General features: G+C 50.2%; 1 protein-coding gene across 1 annotated transcript in view; it reads left to right on the top strand.

The window, feature by feature from the left end:
- rimbp2 (RIMS binding protein 2) overlaps positions 1 to 21480 on the top strand; it is a 458956-nt gene that overhangs the window by 382691 nt on the left and 54785 nt on the right. The window contains exons 14-19 of the mRNA XM_038817813.1: positions 3287 to 3436; positions 12224 to 12382; positions 13884 to 14014; positions 16198 to 17197; positions 17341 to 17515; positions 20600 to 20752. Of these exons, the coding sequence (XP_038673741.1) occupies positions 3287 to 3436; positions 12224 to 12382; positions 13884 to 14014; positions 16198 to 17197; positions 17341 to 17515; positions 20600 to 20752 (1768 nt within the window). The remainder of the gene's footprint in view (positions 1 to 3286; positions 3437 to 12223; positions 12383 to 13883; positions 14015 to 16197; positions 17198 to 17340; positions 17516 to 20599; positions 20753 to 21480) is intronic.

Raw genomic sequence — 21480 nt, 5'->3', positions numbered from 1 at the left:
CCCCCCACCACACCCCCCACAGAGAAAAGCACAGTGCCCCCACACTGCCTGCCAATTGATTCCTCACACTGCCCCCCACCCAGAAAGCACATTGCCCACACACTGAGCCTGCACCCCCCCCCACAGAAAGCACAGTGCCCACACTGCCTGAACCCCCCCCCCACCAGAAAGCCACAGTGCCCCCACACTTGGTGCCCAATGTCCTCACTCCCCCCCACCCACAGAAAGCACAGTGTCCCCCACGCACTGCTGCAACTGTTCTCACTGCCCCCCCACCACTATGAATATGCACAGTGCCCCAACTGCCTGCCAAATGTTCCTCACTCCCCCCCCCCCCACAGAAAGCACAGTGCCCCACACTGCCTGCAACTGTTCCCTCACTGACCCCCCCCCCCACAGAAGCACAGTTGCCCCACACTGTGCCAACTGTTCCTCACCTGCCCCCCCCCCACAGAAGCACAGTTCCCCCACACTGCTGCACCCCCCCCCAGCAGAATAGCACAGTGCCCCCACACTGCCGGCCAACTGTTCCTCACTGCACCCTCCCACCCCCACAGAAAGCACAGTGCCCCCACACTGCTGCCAACTGTTCCTCACTGCACCCCCCCCCCCCACAGAAAGCACAGTGCCCCCACACTGCCTGCCAATTGTTCCTCACTGCACCCCCCCCCCCCCACAGAAAGCACAGTGCCCCCACACTGCCTGCCAACTGTTCCTCACTGCCCCCCCCCCACAGAAAGCACAGTGCCCCCACACTGCCTGCACCCCCCCCCCCACAGAAAGCACAGTGCCCCCACACTGCCTGCACCCCCCCCCCACAGAAAGCACAGTGCCCCCACACTGCCTGCCAACTGTTCCTCACTGCACCCCCCCCCCACAGAAAGCACAGTGCCCCCACACTGCCTGCCAATTGTTCCTCACTGCACCCCACCCCCCCCCCCACAGAAAGCACAGTGCCCCCACACTGCCTGCCAATTGTTCCTCACTGCACCCCCCCCCACAGAAAGCACAGTGCCCCCACACTGCCTGCCAACTGTTCCTCACTCCCCCCCCCACAGAAAGCACAGTGCCCCCACACTGCCTGCCAACTGTTCCTCACTGCCCCCCCCAAGAAAGCACAGTGCCCCCACACTGCCTGCACCCCCCCCCACAGAAAGCACAGTGCCCCCACACTGCCTGCACCCCCCCCCCACAGAAAGCACAGTGCCCCACACTGCCTGCACCCCCCCCCCCACAGAAAGCACAGTGCCCCACACTGCCTGCACCCCCCCCCCACAGAAAGCACAGTGCCCCCACACTGCCTGCCAACTGTTCCTCACTGCCCCCCCCCCACAGAAAGCACAGTGCCCCACACTGCCTGCCAACTGTTCCTCACTGCCCCCCCCCACAGAAAGCACAGTGCCCCCACACTGCCTGCCAACTGTTCCTCACTGCCCCCCCCACCGAAAGCACAGTGCCCCCACACTGCCTGCCAACTGTTCCTCACTGCCCCCCCACAGAAAGCACAGTGCCCCCACACTGCCTGCCAACTGTACCTCACTGCCCCCCCCACAGAAAGCACAGTGCCCCCACACTGCCTGCCAACTGTTCCTCACTGCACCCCCCCCCACAGAAAGCACAGTGCCCCCACACTGCCTGCCAACTGTTCCTCACTGCCCCCCCCCCCACAGAAAGCACAGTGCCCCCACACTGCCTGCCAACTGTTCCTCACTGCACCCCCCCCCCCCACAGAAAGCACAGTGCCCCCACACTGCCTGCCAACTGTACCTCACTGCACCCCCCCCCACAGAAAGCACAGTGCCCCCACACTGCCTGCCAATTGTTCCTCACTGCTCCCCCCCTGCCAACCCATCCAAGAAGGGATGCAGCACGGTAGCTCACGTGGCTAGCACTGTGGCTTCACTGCGCCAGAGTCCCAGGTTCGATTCCCCGCTGGGTCACTGTCTGTGCGGACTCTGCACGTTATCCCCGTGTGTGCGTGGGTTTCCTCCGGGTGCTCCGGGTTCCTCCCACAGTCCAAAGATGTGCAGGTTAGGTGGATTGGCCGTGATAAATTGCCCTTAGTGTCCAAAATAGCCCTTAGTGTTGGGCGGGGTTACTGGGTTATGGGGATAGGGTGGAAGTGAGGGCTTAAGTGGGTCGGTGCAGACTCGATGGGCCAATTGGCCTCTTTCTGCACTGTATGTTCTATGATCATCTATGTGTGAATCTGTCTCCACCACACTCATAGACAGTACATTCCAGATCCTAACCACTCGCTGTGTGAATCTGCCTCCACCACACTCACAGACAGTACATTCCAGATCCTAACCACTCGCTGTGTGAATCTGTCTCCACCACACTCACAGACAGTACATTCCAGATCCTAACCACTTGCTGTGTGAATCTGCCTCCACCACACTCACAGACAGTACATTCCAGACACTAACCACTCGCTGTGTGAATCCGCCTCCACCACACTCACAGACAGTGCATTCCAGACCCTAACCACTTGCTGTGTGAATCTGTCTCCACCACACTCACAGACAGTACATTCCAGATCCTAACCACTCGCTGTGTGAATCTGCCTCCACCACACTCACAGACAGTACATCCCAGATCCTAAACACTCGGTGTGTGAGTATGTCTCCACCACACTCACAGACAGTACATTCCAGATCCTAACCACTCGCTGTGTGAATCTGCCTCCACCACACTCACAGACAGTACATTCCAGATCCTAACCACTCGCTGTGTGAATCTGCCTCCACCACACTCACACACAGTACATTCCAGACCCTAACCACTCGCTGTGTACTCTGTCCAGACCCCTCATGATGTTGAACATCTCAATCAAATGTCCCCTCAGCCTTCTCTTCCCCGAGGAGAACATGTCTTCACAATTGAGGTTTTCCGCCCTGGAACCATTCGGGTGAAGATTTCTCTGCACCATCTCTACCATCTTCACTCATCTTTTATTGCTGAACGATAATCGGTAAAGTAATGAAGTGATGTTGTACGAAGGGTCTGGCCGCCAGGAATTGTATTTTTTGTTAACAAGAACCCCAATTCTGTATCTTGTTACTCACTCATAGCAGGTGGGTGTTGCTGGCAAAGCCCAAACCTAATTGTCCTTCGGCACAGTCACTGAAATATCTCAGCCGATTGGCTGGCATCTGCGAGTAGAGAGAGAGAGAGAGAGACAGAGTTCAGGAGAGAAGTCAATCGGCCTGAGACACTAACTCTGCTTCTCTTTCCACAGATGCTGTCTGTACGTCACTAATGCTCATCTGCCTATCGTTTTCAGGCTGAGAAACGAAGTATATTTAGCGAGAGAAGCAAATCCTTGCACCAGGAAAACTCGGACGAGGAGGAGGATGTTTACGACGGACAAATCAGCAAAAGACCTGTTGGCTCAGTGGACGATTTCCTGAGGGGCTCGGAGCTGGGGAGACAGGTGGGAATCGGGAATAGCCACTGCAATTGCTGTTGGTTGTTTAAAGATTTCAAACCTTTGCCGCCGTTGGAGAGTTGATTTTATGTTTCCCACAATTGTTCACAATTTACATAGATGATTTGGAGTTGGGGACCAAGGGCAATGTGTCCAAGTTTGCAGATGACACTAAGATGAGTGGTAAAGCGAAAAGTGCAGAGGATACTGGAAGTCTGCAGAGGGATTTGGATAGGTTAAGTGAATGGGCTAGGGTCTGGCAGATGGAATACAATGTTGACAAATGTGAGGTTATCCATTTTGGTAGGAATAACAGCAAACGGGATTATTATTTAAACAATAAAATATTAAAGCATGCCGCTGTTCAGAGAGACTTGGGTGTGCTAGTGCATGAGTCACAGAAGGGTGGTTTACAAGTGCAACAGGTGATTAAGAAGGCAAATGGAATTTTGTCCTTCATTGCTAGAGGGATGGAGTTTAAGACTAGGGAGGTTATGTTGCAATTGTATAAGGTGTTAGTGCGGCCACACCTGGAGTATTGTGTTCAGTTTTGGTCTCCGTACTTGAGAAAGGACGTACTGGCGCTGGAGGGTGTGCAGAGGAGATTCACTAGGTTAATCCCAGAGCTGAAGGGCTGGATTATGAGGAGAGGTTGAGTAGACTGGGACTGTACTCGTTGGAATTTAGAAGGATGAGGGGGGATCTTATAGAAACATTTAAAATTATGAAGGGAATAGATAGGATAGATGCGGGCAGGTTGTTTCCACTGGCGGGTGACAGCAGAACTAGGGGACATAGCCTCAAAATAAGGGGAAGTAGATTTAGGACTGAGTTTAGGAGGAACTTCTTCACCCAAAGGGTTGTGAATCTATGGAATTCCTTGCCCAGTGATGCAGTTGAGGCTCCTTCATTACATGTTTTTAAGGTAAAGATAGATAGTTTTTTGAAGAATAAAGGGATTAAGGGTTATGGTGTTCGGGCCGGAAAGTGGAGCTGAGTCCACAAAAGATCAGCCATGATCTCATTGAATGGCAGAGCAGGCTCGAGGGGCCAGATGGCCGACTCCTGCTCCTAGTTCTTATGTTCTTATGTGATCAGGATTGTGTTTTTAAAATGTGTTCTTTCATGCAATGTGGGTATCGCTGGCTCGGCTAATTGCCCCTTGAGAAGGTGGTGGTGAGTTGCCTTCTTGAATCGCTGCAGTCCCTGAGGTGTAGGTACACCCACTGTGCTGTTAGGGAGGGAGTTCCAGGATGTTGCCCCAGTGACAGTGAAGGAACGGCCGATATATTTCCCAGTCAGGGTGGGGAGTGACTTGGAGGGGAACCTCCAGGTGGTGGGGTTCCCAGGTATCTGCTGCTCTTGTCCATCTTGGTGGCATCAATCAGTCAACAATGGTTTAATTCACCATTAGGTTTATAAAGTAATCATGGCATCGATTACAGAGAGCGATGATGTACGTTAAAATCAAAAGATGTCTTCGAACAGCCAGTTTCTAATCTAAAGGAACGGCGATATTTTCCCAAGTCAGGATGGTGTGTGACTCGGAGTGGAACTTCCAGGTGGTGGCGTTCCCATGTACCCTTGTACGTCTAGGTGTTGGGGTCACAGGTTTGGAAGGTGATGCCTGAGGAACCTTGGTGAGTTGCTACAGTGCATCTTGTCGATGGTACACACGGCTGCTACTGTTGGTCGGTGGTGGGGGGGGGGGGGGGAGTGAATGTTTGTGGATGGTATGCCAGTCAGACGGGATGCCTTGTCCTGGGTCACATTGAGTTTCTTGCGTGTTGTTGGAGTTCTACTCACCCAGGTGTCACATCAAGAAGGCAGGAAGAAGAAAATGTTAAAGTGTTTCTCTTGCATAGTCTCTTGTTTAAATTCTGTTTTTAAAAATGAACAATGACTGCCCTTGTATTTGATGGACATTACTGCCAAATCAACATTAGGGCCTTGTAGACAACACGTCTGCGCCAGACAAAGGCAGAGCTGTTGGGCGTCCTCACCCCCAACATTGAATTAATGGGTCCACTCTCTCCTCAAAATGCAATACCTTTTAACGGGGGTCCTTAAAGTACATTGTTAGCTGAATGAATTCAACCTGAAACCACCTTGTTAATAATAATCTTGTATTATTGTCACAAGTAGGCTGACATTAACATTGCAATGAAGTTACTGTGAAAATCCCCTAGTCACCACATTCCGGCGCCTGTTCGGGTACACAGAGGGAGAATTCAGAATGTCCAATTCACCTAATAAGCACGTCTTTCGGGAGTTGTGGGGGGAAACCGGAGCACCCGGAGGAAACCCACGCAGACACGGGGAGAACGTGCAGACTCCGCACAGACAGTGACCCAAGCCGGGAATCGAACCCGGGACCCTGGAGCTGTGAAGCAACAGTGCATAGCAGCAGAAGAAATAGGAGCAGGAGGAGGCTTATCCAGCCCATTCCACCGTTCAAACAGATCATGGCTGATCACCTCTCTGCCATTTTCCCCCACAACCCCATTGCATCCGCTCCACAACTCACATTCCCCCTGGTATTGTGTCATCCGCAAACTTGGAAATATCACATCTGTGAATAGCTGGAGCTACAACCTGCCAACCTGAGAATTTATTCCTACTGTTTGTTTCCTGTCTGTTAACCAATTCTGAATCGATTATTACCCCTATGGGCTCTAAGTTTGTTCACTAACCTCCTGTGGGGAACCTTCCTGTACCAGCCTCCCCAAACAGATGCCGGAATGTGGCGACTAGGGGCTTTTCACAGTAACTTCATTTGAAGCCTACTCGTGACAATAAGCGATTTTCATTTTCATTATTGAAAACTTTTTGAAAATCCAAACACACTACATCCCTTATCTATCCTGCTAATTACACCCTCTGAAAACTCCCAACAAGTTTGTCAAACATGATGTCCTCTTTCATAACTCCAAGCTGGCGCTACCCAATCCTGCCATTATTTTCTAAGTGTCCCGTTATCACACTCTTTTTACAATAGATTCCAGCAATTTCCCCCCTCCTGGTGCCATGTTAACAGGTCTGTAGTTCCCAGTTTTCCTTCTCCCTCTTTTCTTCAATAGTGAGGTGATATGTGCGACCTTCCAATCGGCAGGAACCATTTCAGAATCTATCGAATGTTGGAAGATGAAAATGAAATGAAAATCGCTTATTGTCACAAGCAGGCTTCAAATGAAGTTACCGTGAAAAGCCCCTAGTCGCCACATTCCGGCGCCTGTTCAGGGAGGCTGGTACGGGAATTGAACCGTGCTGCTGGCCTCCCCTGGTCTGCTTTGAAAGCCAGTGATTTAGCCCAGTGTGCTAAACCAGCCCTAGAATGGCTGGTTAAATGTGGTTGAATAATAAGAAACAGAATGTAATGGTCAATGGAGACTGCTCTAGGATTGTAGTGTTCCACATGGGTTAAAAAAACACAGCGCCAGGGTCCCGGGTTCGATTCCCGGCTTGGATGACTGTCTGTGCGAAGTCTACACGTCCTCCCCGTGTCTGCGTGGGTTTCCTCCGGGTGCTCCGGTTTCCTCCTGTGGTGAATGTAATATAGATGTATATATGTTAATTCACACTGTCTTTGTAAGCGCAGTAGCGCTATCCTACCACTGGGGGGAGTAGCTCTGGGAATGCTCAGGAGCTTGTACTGGGCTCCACCCTTGGCTCCGCCCATGACTCCTCCCCCTAGTGCAGCTGTATAAATACCCTTGTCCCGAGTCAGCCTGAGTTCACTACGAGTTCATCGACAGGTAACAGGCTGGCTCTGAAGTAAGTCGATTAAAGCCTAGATTCACATCGGAAACACGTGTCTGGTGAATTGATGGTTCCATCAATTTAATCGACTTAAGAACAGTAAAGATCGATCAGGAATCAGCCCTCAAGCCTGGACACCTGGAACTCGACCCGCAGGATGCAGAGGCTAAAGAAATCTTCTCCCACTGGCTGCAGTGCTTCAAGGCCTACCTGGCCGAAGCGAGCACAGGCGAAACGACAGAGGATCAGAAGCTGAGTCTACTGCACGCGAGGGTGAGCCACAGAATCTCGACGCAACTAAACTCGGCCAGTTCATATACTGCGGCGCTAGCAGTTCTCGAAAAATGTATGTAAGGCCCGTTAATGAAGTTTACTCTCGCTATGTGTTCACGACTCGCCGGCAGCGGCCAACGGAATCACTCGCCGAATTCCTAAGAGAACTTAATAATTTATCCAATGACTGTAATTACCAAGCAGTTACCGCGGCTGAACACAGAGAACTTGCTGTACGCGATGTTTTTGTAGCGGGCCTCAGGTCTAACTATGTGCTCCAACGACTGCTGGAAAAGGGGGCCCAAGACTTAGAAATGACTGTGGAAGCTGCTACCATGATGGAGGTCTCCTTCCGCAGCCTTAACTCGTTCCCCGCGGACCCCGCGACCCAATCATGGGCCCCCGACCAGCGACTCCCTGTGCTACGTGGCCGCCCAGCCACCATGCTGCCCCAGCCAGCCACCATGCTGCCCCAGCCAGCCACCATGCTGCCCCAGCCAGCCACCATGCTGCCCCAGCCACTATGCTGCCCCAGCCAGCCACCATGCTGCCCCAGCCAGCCACCATGCTGCCCCAGCCACTATGCTGCTCCAGCCAGCCACTATGCTGCCCCAGCCACTATGCTGCTCCAGCCAGCCACTATGCTGCCCCAGCCACTATGCTGCCCCAGCCAGCCACTATGCTGCTCCAGCCTGCCATTTCTGCGGCCAGAATCAGCACCCGCGGCAGCACTGCCCGGCCCGCAACGCGACCTGCAGCAGCTGCAGATGAAAAGGGCATTGCGCAAGAGTGTGCCTCGCAAAAAGGGCCCCAGCTTCCAAATCCCCAGCGACTCGCAGTAATCCCTCCCCTCACTCGCAGCCCCGCGGGGCCCGAAACGCTGCGGCCTATGCCCGACTCCGCCCCCTCCAGCCACGTCGATCCATGGGGGCCGCCATCTTGGAAAACCTCCACCACGCGGCCGGCCACGTGCGACTCATGGGGGCCGCCATCTTGGACGCCATCTTCCTCGCCACCCGCCACGTGCGACTCATGGGGCTGATCGGCATCTCCGCGCTCGGACAACTCAGCGGAGGAATTCGAATTAGACTATGAACTCAGAGGGCAGTCATCACTCGAAATTCAAACCCTATGTCTTGCCCGAACTCTGCGCGCCACTCTTATTAGGCCTAGACTTTCAATGCAACCTCAGGAGCCTCACCCTCAGCTTCGGCGGGCCCCTGCCCCCACTCCCTATCTGCAGCCTCACTACTCTGCGAATTCCCCCCCCCCCTCCTCTCTTCGCCAATCTCACTAAGGACTGTAAACCCGTAGCCACTCGTAGCAGGCGGTATAGCCTGCAGGATAGGGTATTTATCAGAGCAGAGGTCCGAAGGCTACTCAGTGAGGGGATTATAGAGGCCAGCAATAGTCTCTGGAGAGCTCAGGTGGTGGTCGTTAAGACCGGGGGAAAATTCCGCCTGGTTGTCGACTATAGTCAGACCATAAATAGATTTACGCTCCTCGACGCGTATCCCCTCCCCAGGATTGCAGACATGGCAAACCAGATCGCGCAGTACCGGCTCTTTTCCACGGTGGGATCTGAAGTCTGCATACCACCAGCTCCCAATCCGCCGGAGGACCGCCACTACACGGCATTCGAGGCAGACGGCCGCCTCTTCCATTTCCTCCGGGTTCCCTTTGGCGTCACTAATGGGGTCTCGGTGTTCCAACGAGCAATGGACCGAATGGTGGACCAGTACGGGCTGCGGGCCACGTTACTTGGACAATGTCACCACCTGCGGCTATGACCAGCAGGACCACGACGCCAACCTCCACCGTTTTCTCCAGACGGCACAGAAACTGAATCTCACGTACAACATGGAGAAATGCGTTTTCCACACATCCAGACTAGCCATCCTCGGCTATGTCGTGGAAAACGGAGTCCTGGGCCCAGACCCGGACCGTATGCGCCCCCTCTTAGAACTCCCCCTCCCCCATTGCCCCAAGGCCCTCAAACGGTGCTTGGGATTTTTTTCCTACTACGCCCAGTGGGTCCCTCAATATGCGGACAAAGCCCGCCCACTCTTTAGGGCCACACGATTTCCCCTGTCAGCCGAGGCACGCCAGGCCTTCGATGGCATCAAGGAGGACATCGCCAAAGCAGCCATGCGGGCGGTGGATGAATCCACCCCATTTCAGGTAGAGAGCGACGCCTCAGAGGTAGCTCTAGCAGCCACGTTAAATCAGGCAGGGAGGCCCGTTGCATTTTTCCCCCGTACCCTCTCCGCTTCAGAACTCCGACACTCCTCAGTCGAGAAAGAAGCACAAGCCATTGTGGAGGCTGTCCGTCACTGGAGGCATTACCTCGCAGGTAGGAGATTCACCCTCATCACAGACCAAAGATCGGTTGCCTTCATGTTTGACAACTCGCAAAGGGGCAAAATAAAAAACGATAAAATACTGAGGTGGAGGATCGAACTCTCCACCTACAATTATGATATCAAATATTGACCCGGGAAGCTCAACGAGCCTCCGGATGCCCTATCCCGCGGGACATGCGCCAACGCGCAGATTGACCGATTAAAAGTCATCCACAATGACCTCTGCCACCCGGGGGTCACCCAGCTCGCCCACTACATCAGGGCCCGAAACCTGCCTTTCTCCAACGAGGAGGTAAAAGTGGTCACCAGGGATTGCCCGATCTGTGCGGAGTGCAAACCGCACTTCTATAGACCAGACAGGGCCCACCTGGTCAAGGCTTCTAGGCCCTTTGAACGCCTCGCGATTGATTTCAAAGGGCCACTGCCCTCAACTAACATGAACATTTACTTTTTAAACGTTGTAGACGAGTTCTCCCGTTTCCCATTCGCTATCCCGTGCCCCGGCATGACTTCCCACACAGTCATTAGGGCCCTGCATAGTGTCTTCACCCTGCTTGGTTTCCCCAGCTACGTACACAGCGACTGGGGTTCGTCCTTTATGAGCGACGACCTGCTCGAAAAGGGCATTGCCTCGAGCAGGACTACCAGCTACAACCCCAGGGGGAACGGGCAGGTGGAAAGGGAGAACGCGACGGTCTGGAAGACCGTCCTACTGACCCTCCGGTCTAGAAAGCTCCAAGTCTCCCAGTGGCAGGAAGTCCTCCCAGACGCGCTCCACGCTATTAGGTCCCTTTTGTGCACAGCGACCAACCAGACCCCTCACGAGAGGCTCTTCATTTTTTCCAGGGGCACTACCACGGGGGTCTCACTTCCGGCATGGCTGAGGACCCCGGGCCCCGTACTTCTGAGGAAACACGTCAGGGCGCACAAAACCGGCCCCCTTGTTGAGAAGGTGCGCCTGCTCCACTCCAACCCCCAGTACGCCTTCGTCGAGTTCCCTGACGGCCGTCAGGACACAGTATCCCTCCGGGATCTGGCACCCGCCGGATCCAGTGCCCCCCTCTACCCCCACAGAAGGACCACTCACCCTACACCCCATGCTGCCGCCCCCTCGTGCTCCCGAGCCCGCGAGCTCGCTCCACCAGTTCCGCGCCCCCGCGCCGGCCAGCCCCCAGCGCTCCCAGTCCCCGGTCGAACCAGGAGAGTATGAAGCTCGGATACAACCCTCCCTGGAGTCCGCCATCGTACCCCAGCACACAACACCCATCCAGCCACCGCAAGAGGCTGCAACCCCGGTGCTCCGCAGATCACAGCGGACAATCCGACCGCCAGACAGACTGACTTTATAAACTAGACCACCACCCCTGCCGGGCTTGATTTATTTGCAGGGGGTGAATGTGGTGAATGTAATATAGATGTATATATGTTAATTCACACTGTCTTTGTAAGCGCAGTAGCGCTATCCTACCACTAGGGGGAGTAGTGCTGGGAGCACTCAGGAACTTGTACAGGGCTCCACCCTTGGCTCCGCCTATGACTCCTCCCCCTAGTGCAGCTGTATAAATACCCTTGTCCCGAGTCAGCCTGAGTTCACTATGAGTTCATCGACAGGTAACAGGCTGGCTCTGAAGTAAGTCGATTAAAGCTTAGATTCACATCGGAAACACATGTCTGGTGAATTGATGGTTCCATCACCTCCCACAGTCCAAAGACTTGCAGGTTAGGTGGATTTTCCATGCTAAATTGCCCTTAGTGTCCAAAAAGGTTAGGAGGGGTTATTGGGTTACATAGAACATAGAACATAGAACATAGAACGATACAGCGCAGTACAGGCCCTTCGGCCCTCGATGTTGCACCGACATGGAAAAAATCTAAAGGCCATCTAACCTACACTATGCCCTTATCATCCATATGCTTATCCAATAAATTTTTTAATGCCCTCAATGTTGGCGTGTTCACTACTGTTGCAGGTAGGGCATTCCACGGCCTCACCACTCTACGGGGATAGGGTGGAAGTGAGGGCTTAAGTGGGTCAGTGCAGACTCGATGGGCTGAATGGCCTCCTTCTGCTCTGTATGTTCTATGTTCGACCTTGCTCTCTTGCCTTGTCGCTCTTTGATATATCACATCTTCCCAAATTTGATCCCTTACACCCACTAGTTAGTTTAAAGTACTCTCTATCACCCTGGTCACATGATTCACCAGAACACTGGTCCCACACGGTTCCCTACGGTTCAGCTCCCAATTTCCTCTGTGCCTGTAGCAGGTGAGGGGTGGGTAACCGGTAGGTGACAAATCATTTCCTCTTAACTTGTGCTGCAATGCAGATTCTTCAATGATCATTCGTACCATCACAGGATGGAGAGGCTAGTTCATCCCTTTGTCTTTGTGCCAACAGCAACATTATAGTCATCCCGATGACTACCAAACAGAAAGCAGTCGTGGATCGGATCTGTCTGACATCCTGGAAGAGGATGAAGAGGAGCTGTATTCAGAAATGCAACTTGATGAGGGGGGTAGGAGAAGGCACAGTGTGACTTCACATAACGCACTGAAGGTACGATACACTCTATGTATAGAACAACACGAACTGCACTCCCAAGGTTATTGGTGTGAAACATTTTGGGGAGTTCTTGAGTCTCTATTGCTAACCAGGTCAATTCCTCCTTCGATATCACAAAGTTCTCCGTTCCAAAAGCTTCAATATTTTAATTCCTAATTCTGAGGAACTAGGTTGTAAAGATTGAGATATTAATCTGTCTCCTTTCCCCGCTCCACTCCTCTCCTTCTCTATTCTGCGGCCCCAGTTCCCTCAGTGGGGAGTGATCTGGTTATCGGGGGAGTGACGACTCCATCCCTACTCCAATGGCTCAAGCTAAAAGTTTGCTGGTGACACAGCGTTGTTGGCGCAGTAAGTCAAGCAGAAGGGAGCATACAATTGACAAGAGACTTTGACAGAGTAAGTGAGTCGGCAAAACTGTGACGGGTGGATTTCAACCCAGTAAGTGTGAGGTCATCCATTTTGCACCAAGGAAGGATAGATCAGAATATTATTCAAAAGATGAAAAGTCGGGAACAATGGGGCCCCTAAAGAGTTTTAGAGTTCTGTGGTACGCAATCAATAAAAGGGAAAATCTACAAAAGGCCTTTAGAATAACAGGACTAGAATATAAAGGGGGGGGGGAGGAGGACATTTTGCTCTGGTTAGATCACAGGTGAGTACCCCACTTAGCATCAAAGGGGGGTCACAACCCTGTGCTGAGTGGGGAAATGGAACTCGGCACTGACCTTCCCCAAATTGGCCGATTAGTGGCCAGAGGGCGGGCCACTTTAGCTCAGCTTCCTTGATGCCATAGTCGGTCTAATGCTGCCTTGATATCTAGGGCAGTCACTCTCACCTCACCTCACCTCTGGAGTTCAATTCTTTTGGAACATAGAACATACAATGCAGAAGAAGGCCATTCGGCCCATCGAGTCTGCACTGACCCACTTAAGCTCTCACTTCCACCCTATCCCCGTAACCCAATAACCCCTCCTAACCTTTTTGGACACTAAGGGCAATTTATCATGGCCATTCCACCTAACCTGCACATCTTTGGACTGTGGGAGGAAACCGGAGCACCCGGAGGAAACCCACGCAGACACGGGGAGAACGTGCAGACTCCGCACAGACAGTGACCCAGCGGGGAATCGAACCCGGGACCCTGGGGCTGTGAAGCTACAGTGCTATACACTTGTGGTACCGTGCTGCCCCATGTTGTGTCCATGTTTAAACCAAAGCTATAATGAGTCGAGTGACCTGTCGGAATCCAAACTGAGCATCAATGAGCAGGTTGTTTCTGAGCAGGTGCCAAGTTGGATTTGTCCTGTTTTCTGTGTACAGGTCAGACCTGGGCATTTTCCCATATTGTCGGGTAGATGCTAGTGTTGCAGCTGTACTGGAACAGCTTGGCTAAACCTGAAGCACCAATTCTTCAGTACGACAGCTAAGGCATTGTCAGGGCCCATCGCCTTTGCGATATCCAATACCTTCTGTTGTTTCTGAATATTATATCCAGCGAATTGAATTGGCTGGAGACCAGCACCTGGGGCCCTCAACAGGAGGCTCATTAATCAAAACAACTCCTCAAACTCCAGAGCTGGCCACTCAGAGTGTCTCAGCCTGCCTATCCCTGTGTTGTAGAATCAGGTACTGGAAGAGATCTAAACTTAATGGTGCAGAAGGAAATTAAGGTAAGAAGATGTGACGATGGAACTGCAAGCGGATATTTATTCTCCGCTGCACCAGAACGGTCAGTCTTAATGTGACCCTCCGAAATTCCAGAAATCAACAGTGTGTTATTCAACCCTGACTCTCAATGCTAATTCATCCTTATTCTCTTTGCCTCATTTTATTGCACTGCCTGTCCAGGGGAGGCGGTAGCACAGTGGACGAATAATCCAGAGAGCCAGAGTAATGCTCTGGCGACCCAGGTTCAAATCCCACCACGGCAGATGGTAAAGTTTGAATTCAGTAAAAAAGCTGAAATTAGAAGTCTGATGATGACCATAAAAACCATTGTCATAAAAACCCATCTGGTTCACTAATGTAATTTAGGGAAGGAAATCTGCCGTCCTTACCCTGTCTGGCCTACATGTGGCTCTGAACTGCCCCCTCAAGGGCAATGAGCGATGGGCAATAAATGCTGGCACAGCCTGCAACTCCCACGTCCCATGAACACATTTTTAAAAAATTGAATCATAGAGTTTGGAAGATTGCTTGTGCTATCTGATTAGTCTCACACTCACTGCTCATTCCTCACACCCTCCCTGCACATTGTACAGTGTAGCATGGGTTACATCTGTCAGAGGAGTGCATTTTCCAACTTAACAGAATTGTGTCCAACCCCCAGTGCTCACCCACATTGGGCAAAGCATGACAGTGGGTGAAATAAGGCATTAAATCTGACTTTGACTCCCATAGTTTCACATCTGGATTCTTTTTAAAAAATTTTTGTTCTGGGTGGATGAAGATGGGTAGCATAGTGGTTAGCATAAATGCTTCACAGCTCCAGGGTCCCAGGTTCGATTCCCGGCTGGGTCACTGTCTGTGTGGAGTCTGCACGTCCTCCCCGTGTCTGCGTGGGTTTCCTCCGGGTGCTCCGGTTTCCTCCCACAGTCCAAAGATGTGCGGGTTAGGTGGATTGGCCATGCTAAATTGCCCGTAGTGTCCTAATAAGGGGGGGGTTGTTGGGTTACGGGTATAGGGTGGATACGTGGGTTTGAGTAGGGTGATCATGGCTCGGCACAACATTGAGGGCCGAAGGGCCTGTTCTGTGCTGTACTGTTCTATGTTCTATGTTCAAACAAGGTTGTTCCTTGTGTGTGAGTTTTAACATTTTGTTCATGGCCTTTTTTGAATGTTCCATGTTATTTTTATCAAGGGGCTGTTTAGCACACTGGGCTAAATCGCTGGCTTTGAAAGCAGACCAAGGCAGGCCAGCAGCACGGTTCGATTCCCGTACCAGCCTCCCCAAACAGGTGCCGGAATGTGGCGACTAGGGGCTTTTCACAATAACTTCATTTGAAGCCTACTCGTGACAATAAGCGATTTTCATTTCATTTCATTTTTCTGTTTATTCTTTGATGGGTGTGGGCAACGCCAACATTTGTTGCCCGTGAACAGAACTGCCGTGCCACGCCATTAAAGAGTCAACCACATTGCTGTGGGTCTGGAGTCACATGTAGTCCAGACCAGACTAAAGGATATCAGTAAACCAGATTGGACTTTACAACAATCGATGATAGTTTCCTGGTCACCGTTACTGAGACTAGCTTTGTGTTCCAGATTTATTCATGGAATTAAAATTCCATTAGGTTTGAACCCGTGTTGCCAGCACACTAGCCTAGTCCTCTGGATTACTCACCCACTGATATTACCACTTTGCCATCACCTCCCCCAATGATGACAAGAATGTTGCTAATGTTACGCAGAAGGTGCTAGCGCGATGGGGGTAACTGGGCAGATATATGTGTTTTCATTGTTGGTTCAAATGTATTCAGAGACGCACCTCGGTTCTATTTGCTGCAGTATTGTTTGCATTATGCTAATGTTATATTGGTTTGCCTGCCTGATTGAGTAAATGATGGAGTAGAAAAGCCCCTTGTGTTTGAATGAAGCTCTAGGCTCTGTTCAACACTTAAAGTAGCCGCTGTGTCATGATCGTATTTTTACAGATTTCCCCATAAAGAGCATGTCATCACCCACCTGGGATGGACTGCATGCTTCCCGGTCTGCACTGGCTCTAAAAACTAATTCTGTCTTTATTTTCTTTTCCCCATTTGACTGTTTGACCACACTGTCTATTGTCTTGTTTAACAAACTGCTTGTAGATCTCCCATCAGAATAAAAGTGTTGGAGAAGCTCAGAAGGAGAGCCTTGAGATTTCATCACAGAAACGTCATTGTAAAAAAACTGTTCAGTACCCCCGAGCTAGCCGAGGAAGGTGGAGGAAATGCGGGAAGACAACCACCTAAAACAGTACCAATCCCGGCTGGTAGAGAAAAGGTAGAGGCGCGATCGAAAATGGAGAAAAGATTGCAGAGTGATAGAACATGCAAAGCCAACATACAAGACAACAAACTGCAATGGTTGCCCTTCACATCAAAGAGACAATCTCAGGAACAGAGTTCCTCTCCAAAGGCCGCTTCCAGTATGGATGACCTCTTGTGGGAAGATAGGGTTAGCAGATTAAGTAGAGAGGCTACAAGGAGCCGAGACAGTGCACTAGACTGTGCAAGTGAAGAAGAGGTTGCACGATCTTTGAGTAACAGACAGAGCTGTGTCGATCTGAGACTTTCGACAACGGGACAGGACAATGATTCGGGAGTTGCCGATAGCCCAGGCAGATCTGCCCCCCTGCCAACAAGGGGACACAAAAGACCTTTGCAAAGGCAAGTTGGCGTTGAAGAGGACTTCTTCAGTGTGGAGACTTCAGACAGGAGGTCCATATCAGACTCCAATGTTGCAAATAGGGCCACAGCAAAATCCAGAGCTAAGAGAAAAGTGACAGAGAACAATAATGGAAGGGACATTCTGTCCACAGAAGAGAAGCAGGTTGCCTGGACAACTAAATTAAAAACAAGTAACTCTAGAGTGCCAAATGCAATTGCAATATGTGTCCACAGGGACAAGGAAAGATTACTGGTGTGTGGAATAAACATGCCTCTTCCCATCTGCCTGCCAATCAGTCTTATTCATTATTCCTATTTTTCTTTACTCTGCTTATCTATTTTCTTTCTTTCAGTACATTTCACGATTAATTTCTGCTCTGCTTGGCTTGATTTGCACTCAATGCCCCAAAATCATCATTGCAGATATTTTCATTTGCTTGCAAGAGCCTGAATTCTCACAGGGTCTGTTTGTGTCCATTGCTGCCACTGTTAATTTGACCAGTTGCTTTTCTGTAGACTAGACTTTACCCCAGTAGACCTGTGTGTTCTTTTGTTTGTAGTTTCTTTGCAGTAAAATGAAAATATAACAAGTTGCTGATGTCGCCATTGACCTCCCGCTGTCTGGATTTCTCCCTCCAGATTTTAGGGAATCCGTCGGGAGCCGGGCGGATGTCTGACAGAATGGATCATTTGGGCCGAAGGGCATGTCATGGTGGCTCTGGGCAGAGAGGGCGGCCCATGACTGTGCCATCGATTGGTAAGTTACACCCCTAAGCAGCAAGATTGGGAAGTGGGAAGGAAGATTTCTCTCTGCAAATCAGACAGCACACGAGAAGACCATTCAGCCCATCGTGCCTATGCTAGCTCGTTGGAAGATCTATCCAGTTGGTCTCAGTCCCCTGCTCTGTCCTCATAGGCCTGAATTCTTTCCACTTAAAATACTTCTCCACTTTCCCTGTTTTGAAAGTTCCTACTGAACCTGCTTCCAGCTGTTCAGGCAGCACCTTCCAGATCACAACAACTCGCTGTTAATTCTCTGGAATTAATGTTAACCGGCCATTTGATCAACATTCACAAGTTATCAACGGGAGCAGATAGGGTTGAGGGAAACTATTTCCATTGGTTGTGAGTTTAGGACTAAGGGACAGGGTCTAAAAATTAGAGTTGGGTCTTTCAAGAGTGAAATTAGGAAAGATTTCTCACTCAAAAAGTGGACACGTTTGGAACACTCTTGTACAAATGGCCGTTGAGATGTGATGGGGAAATGGTGATGTATTGGGACTGTCACTGGACCAGTGATCCAGAGAGCCAGGTTCATGCTCGGGATCTGGGTTCAAATCCCACCGCGGCAGCTGGAATATAGTCTATGAAGTTAGTCTCATCAGGGATGACCATGGTCGATAGTTGTAAAAACCTATCTGGCTCTTTTCGGGAAGGAACTCTGCAATCTTTACCCAGTCTGGCCTACATGTGACTCTAGACCTACAGCAATGTGGTTGACTCTGAATTGCCCCTCTGAAATGGATCAATTAGGACAGCAAATCCTGGTCTCTCCCACATCCAATGAAAGAGTAAACGAAAACAAATGAAAGGATATGGGGTGGGTAAATGGAGAATAGAAGAACAGGCTAGGCTTCCTCTTGGTCCTATGTTTGGCGTGTATTACGATCCTACTCGATGTTATAACTGGACGGGAAGATCCCGGAATTAAACCCTGGTTCAAAAGGCTGTCATTGTTACTTTTTTTCCAATCAAACGCGGAGGAACAGAATCACAGGACCACTATTTTGTTTTTAATTTTTTATATAAATTTGGATTATCCAATACTTTTTTTTTTCCAAAAGGGTCAATTTATCGTGGCCAATTCACCTACCCTGCACATCTTTGGGTTGTGGGTGTAAGACTCACGCAGACACAGGGCAAATGTGCAAACTCACTATTTAGTTTTAACAACAGAAAAACATTTTATTAAACATGGAAAAGTTGGATTATTATACAATACTTCTTTACGCCACCCTTAGGCTAACGATCACACACAGGTTTTAAGATTAATACAGATGACACAGGACAATTGAAGCTACAGTGGTCTCATTAGCACACAAAGTCCTTTTTCAAAACTCAACAGATTGGCTGTGGTCAAACACACAGTCCACTCTGAGGCAAAGTTAGTGTCTATGCATTTTCCCTCCGATTCCCCCAAGATGATTCTCATATAAGAGATTCCAAACTCCAGTTCCAAAAACACACTTTAAAATTATCTCTCATAATCATTGTTTGCATTTGCAAGTTGCATTCTGAAATCCACTCCACGTTTTCCAAAGGACTCATTTGAACAGAACTTCTGCTCCACTTTTACCAAGAAGTCCACTCCAGGTTTACACCAACCCCTTTAGGATTTCTTTGTCTTCACTGACTTCCACTGCTACCACAAACTCTGATATCCAGCCAATACTATCTTCCCAATTGCTGTAGCATTTGTTTCGAGGACTGTGATAAGACATTCTGAGCTTTATGATCACTTTATAAACCTTTAAGATTACTTTATAAACCTTTAGAAACTTAGCTTCTCACTAGCTGACCCCTTCTCAGCTTTGTCTGAGGTGGCCATGAACATTATCCTGTTCTAGTTCCAGGTTTCTAGAACCAACCGCCCTTTAGTTCCTCGGGAACTTGCTTTCTTGCATTCTACTGATTTGAGCAGAGCTATGAGATCTACCTTCTCATTCCCTGTCTCCAACTGCTGTTAGCAGAGCTGTGGGAAATGTTCCAACTCCAGTGGTCTATCTGCACCCACTGCTGTAGCTTCCAGATAAAACTAACGAACAGAGGAAAATATTTCCCCCTCTAATTGCGAAGCAACTATATTTACTCTTCATGTCTTAGCTCCCTCTTTCACAGTTGGAACTGAACCGACCCCCCACACATTCAAGCAACTTTCTCCAGCATTAATCTAATATAGGGCAGCACGGTAGCATTGTGGATAGCACAATTGCTTCACAACTCCAGGGTCCCCTAAACACATTCGATTCCCGGCTTGGGTCACTGTCTGTGCGGTGTCTGCACATCCTCCCCGTGTGCGCATGGGTTTCCTCCGGGTGCTCCAGTTTCCTCCCACAGTCCAAAGATGTGCAGGTTAGGTGGATTGGCCATGATAAATTGCCCTTCATGTCCAAAATTGCCCTGAGTGTTGGGTGGGATTACTGGGTTATGGGGATAGGGTGGAGGTGTTGACCCTGGGTAGGGTCTTTCCAGGAGCCGGTGCAGACTCGATGGGCTGAATGGCCTCCTTCTGCACTGTAAATATAAATTCTATGATATGGCCCTTCAGGCACAGAGCCATAAAATCAAACTCACCTAAAACTATACCTTATTTCGAATGTTTACCGATACAAATATAAATCCCTTAAAACTACCTTTTAATTTACTCATGTTAGAAAAACAATTTCCCTTCTAGTTCTTTTAACCATGATCTTCAACCTGCCTCGCAGCTTGCAGAAACAATTTCTCCTTATTTACTGTCTCTCTTCAAATAAGCACAGGGTCACCTTCCACATGGGATTGCAAAGTCATTTGATGTAGAGATAAATTCAGTAAATGCATCTGACAAAGCCTCACATTTTGGGATGACTCCTGTGTCTGAGTTGACATCAATAAAAGGCTGAAATTTCTCAGGAACGAAACAACGCCGAGACCGTGCTGAAAATGTAAAGCAGTTACGGGGATGCAGGTGAAATCACTGGACACTTACAGGGGACAACGAGGTACAGGGGACTAGAGTAAAGACTCAGAGAAAGGCTGTGTTTTAATATAGTTTAATTTCTCCTGTTCGATTCCCGTGTAGAAATCACAGTTGACAGTAACAGTGAAGGAGGACGTTCCCGGTCAGGAAGTGACGGGAATATTTCCCCAACAAGAGACGATGTTTATTATCGTAACATCGCCGGCCGACGGAAATGGCCACTCCAACGCAGCATGGTGCCTGAGAATCGATATGGTAATGACCAACCAGCTCCGCTTAATTCTCCGTTTCACGGCAACCTTTCTAATCGTTGGTGAATAGTGCGAGCGATTAACACAACTAGCTATCATCCCACAATCTCCCAATCCTCCGCACGTTCTCTCCACCGTTACACCGGTCTCATCAAAAATAATCCTGGGCTCGGAGGTTTAAAGCCACTGAATCAGAGTTGAGTTACTGTGGCTCACGGTGCCGTGGCTCATTCTTACCTGGGATATCCCTGATCCGTAATGGCGTGAGAGCAACTGGACACACCATCACTTTAACACTGGCAGCTGGGGAATGAACATTCTCTATAATGCCTTTCCCAACCTCAGCCAGTCCCAAAGCATTTCACAGTAGGGCGGCACAGTGGTTAGCACTGTTGCCTCACAGCTCCGGGATCCTAGGTTCGATTCCCGGCTTGGGTCACTGTCTGTGCGGAGTCTGCACGTTCTCCCCGTGTCTGCGTGGGTTTCCTCCGGGCGCTTCGGTTTCCTCCCACAGTCCAAAGATGTACAGCGGATTGGCCAGGATAAATTGCCCCTTAGTGTCCTAAAGGTTAGGTGGGCTTACGGGAAGAGGGTGGAAGTGTGGACTTGCGTAGGCTGCTCTTTCCAAGGGCCAGTACAGACTCAATGGGCCGAATGGGCTCCTTCTGCACAGTAGTTTCTATGATAATTCTATGATCTATGATAGCCACTGAAACGCTCTTCACAGAATCA

Source organism: Scyliorhinus canicula, chromosome 1, assembly GCF_902713615.1.
Source record: "Scyliorhinus canicula chromosome 1, sScyCan1.1, whole genome shotgun sequence".
Lineage (NCBI taxonomy): Eukaryota > Metazoa > Chordata > Chondrichthyes > Carcharhiniformes > Scyliorhinidae > Scyliorhinus > Scyliorhinus canicula.
This window is presented reverse-complemented; position numbering and strand designations above follow the sequence as displayed.